Source organism: Budorcas taxicolor, chromosome 2 (genome assembly GCF_023091745.1).
Source record: "Budorcas taxicolor isolate Tak-1 chromosome 2, Takin1.1, whole genome shotgun sequence".
NCBI lineage: Eukaryota > Metazoa > Chordata > Mammalia > Artiodactyla > Bovidae > Budorcas > Budorcas taxicolor.
Window position 1 is genome coordinate 32951951 of NC_068911.1, and position 3061 is coordinate 32955011.

Consider the following 3061-nt stretch of genomic DNA (forward strand, 5'->3'; position numbering starts at 1 on the left):
GTGAAGGCACCACCCGGGTCAAGAAACCAGACACTTCCAGGTCCCTGGGAAGGCTCCCTCCAGGCTGCCTTTCACCCCATACTGTCACCAGCTCTCTCGGGCTGGGCACTTCTGGGGTGTGGGGAGGAGCCTGTGTGCTCTCCTGCTTGTGGAAATTCTACCCCCAACTCTCACCCCAGCTCAAATGGGGGGACCGCTGCCAGGGCAAACAAGGCCGGATGGAGGCGGCAACACAGCAGGGTGAGGCTGCCTGGCTGGGCCTGCCATCTCGCCTCGGCCTTGCCCTGTGGCCGGCTGGGCCTCGGCGGGGCAGCTGGCAGCCCGGGTTGGGTAGGGTGTCGGCTCAGACTCAGGTCACCGAGGGCTGGAGGCTCCGGGGCGGGGGGCCCTTTGTGATGTCAGCGCCCTGCCTACCACCCTCAGCGGCCCCTCCGTACCCCGCCAGTGGCCTTTCCTCCCAGTCCAGAGAGGCAGCCGAGGAGGGTGATGGGTTCCCGCTGTGCCAAGCTTGGCACGGGCCACGGCCGGGGCCACGAATCTTCCATGAAGAAGCTCGTGGCCTGCGTGAGCCAGGATAACTTCTCCTTGTCGTCGGAGGGCGAGGAGGAGGAGGAGGAGGGAGAAGAGGAGGAGCTCCCGGTGCAGGGCAAGCTGCTGCTGCTGGAGGCCGGGCAGCAGGAGGAAGGGGCCGAAGATGCCGACGCGGAGGTCCAGCAGAGCCCCGAGCCCAAGCAGGCGCGCTCCTGACCTGCGACGTGGCTGGGGAAGAGGAGCCGCCGCCGTTCCAGAGAGGAGGAGAACTTTCGGAAAAGAGTCAATAAAGTCTCCAAGGAATTATCCTTCTCCTGTGTGTCCTTGCCCAGCCACCAGCCCCGACCCCTGTGTCTGGTACCGTGTGTGTGTGTGTGTGTGTGTGTGAGGGGTGTATGTGTAGGGAGGTTGAAGAGCAGTGACCCCTATCCCTGAACCCCAGCCAGAAGTCGTCGAAAGGTCCACTCCCCGAGACCTCTCAGCTGCTGTCCCCTGCTGTGGGGGGTGGAGCACGTGGTGTCCTGGGTGCGTCCCACCTCCAGGGAGGACGCCTCTCCGAGTCTGAGCACCCGGTGGGACAGCGTCATCTCCCTCGGCACACCCCCACTGCTTTTCTAACCGTGGGCAGTATTTTTGGGGGGGAAGGGGAGTGGTGGTTGTGTCACGAGGCGTGCGGCATCGTAGTTCCCTGACCAGGGGTCGAACCCCTCCTCCCTGCCGCTGCAGTGGAAGCGCGGAGTCTTAACTGCGGGGCCGGGGAAGACCCTGGAGAGTCCCAGAGCACGGCCGGTTTCCATGCGCCCGCTGCGTGACGCAGGCACGTCCCGGTCTGCCTGTTGACACTAGTGACCCCGCAGGCCGGCGGGTCGGGAGAGGTGACTGAGATGCTGGGGAGGGGCTGGGCCTGGCACGCAGCGAGTGTCTCCCCCAAGACGGGCACTGCGGCTGGAGCCATGGGGCCCCCACCTGACTCACGGACCCTGGTTTTGGGGGACAGAGCAGGGGGAGGCGTCTGAGTCCTTCTCCGCCACTGGCTCTGCTGCCATCCTCACGCTCAAGGGGACGGTTGGAACCCCTGAGAGACGCTCGCTCCTGCCTTGCTTGAGGGGTCCCACTGTGGGACAGAGCCGATGCCCTCACTAGGGCAGTGGGCAAAGGAAGCCCAGAGGAAGCCAGGAAGGACAGAGACCCAGATCTGGGTCCCTCAGGCTGGCTTTCCTTAGAGGCATCAGAGTGCGCCTGTCACCCCTCCTGGCAGCGGCTCCCTTAACCCTCTTCCTCCCAATAGAAATAGCAAACATGATCTCCACCCTCCACCCTCCATAGCCCCCAAGCACCAGTCTGGTGGGCCACTGAGAAGGATTCTAATTAGGGCTGCTGGGAGGGGTGGGGAGGTGGTATCTCCAGGGACGATCTGAGAGGTAAGGAGAGGTCCTGGGCTCCGCAGAGAGTGGAGGCCACCGTCACTGAGGCCTGGAGGCAGAGCAGGGCAGGGGAGGCCAGCGGGTGTGGCCCTGCTGTCTGACTATCCATCCCTGCCCCAACCAAGCAACACGGTCAGGAGCTCTGTCCTTCTGTCCATAGCCCACAGGCCACATTCACCTGCCCAGCAAACATTCATGAAGTCCCTGCTGTATGCCTGGCACTGTGCCAGTCACTGTGGGCCCCGAGATTAATAAACCACAGTCTCTGTCCCACCCTGATAGCTCAATTGGTAAAGAATTCGCCAGCAATGTGGAAGACCTGGATTCGATCCCTGGGTTGGGAAGATCCCCTGGAGAAGGGAAAGGCTGCCCACTGCACTATTCTGGCCTGGAGAATCCCATGGACTGCATAGACCATGGGGTCGCAAAGAGTTGGACATGACTGAGCGACTTTCACTTCACTCTGTCCCACCAGGCACTCGAGGGTGGGGAAGTGGGCAGTCAGCGTGCAAGAGTGGGTGGAGGGGGGCGGAGAGGGACAGGACACCTAGACAGAGTCTTCAAAGCATGGTCCCCAGCCAGCCCTGAGCCCACACAAGGCAGCGGCGTTAGAACAGGGCCGCTCACGCCCCCTTAATCCCCATGGAGGCCTCAGTGACCACGAGGCTGGCCTGGAGGCGGCCAAGCCTGAGTCCGAATCCTGGCTCTGCCACTGACTAGCTGTGGGGCTCCGGGCTGGTCATTCAACCTCTCTGAGCCTGCTCCTCCTTTGCAAACTGTGATGTTAGCTCCTCAGGGCTGCTGTAACAAGTGACCAAAGACTGGCAGCTTAGAATATATCCTTTCGTCTTCCAGGGGCCAGAAGTCTGAAATCAAGGAGTTCTCTGAGCCACAGGCCCTGGCGGCCCCAGGGCAGCCTCCCTCTCCTTGTCCAGCCTACAGGGTCAGCACGGCTCACAGCTGCAGGGCTATAGTCTGGGCCTCTGCCTTCCCGGGGCCCCTCCTCCCTGAGCCCGGCGGCCCCAGGGCAGCCTCCCTCTCCTTGTCCAGCCTACGGGGTCAGCACTGCTCACTGCCGCAGGGCTCTAGTCTGGGCCTCTGCCTTC

At 63.0% G+C, this 3061-nt stretch overlaps 1 protein-coding gene across 1 annotated transcript; it reads left to right on the plus strand.

Moving 5' to 3' along the window:
• Positions 1-486: 486 nt before the first annotated feature.
• On the plus strand, positions 487-747 carry PRM3 (protamine 3). Its single transcript, XM_052636175.1, has one exon. The coding sequence runs from the start codon at positions 487-489 to the stop codon at positions 745-747; it is 261 nt and encodes an 86-aa protein (XP_052492135.1).
• Positions 748-3061: the final 2314 nt, after the last annotated feature.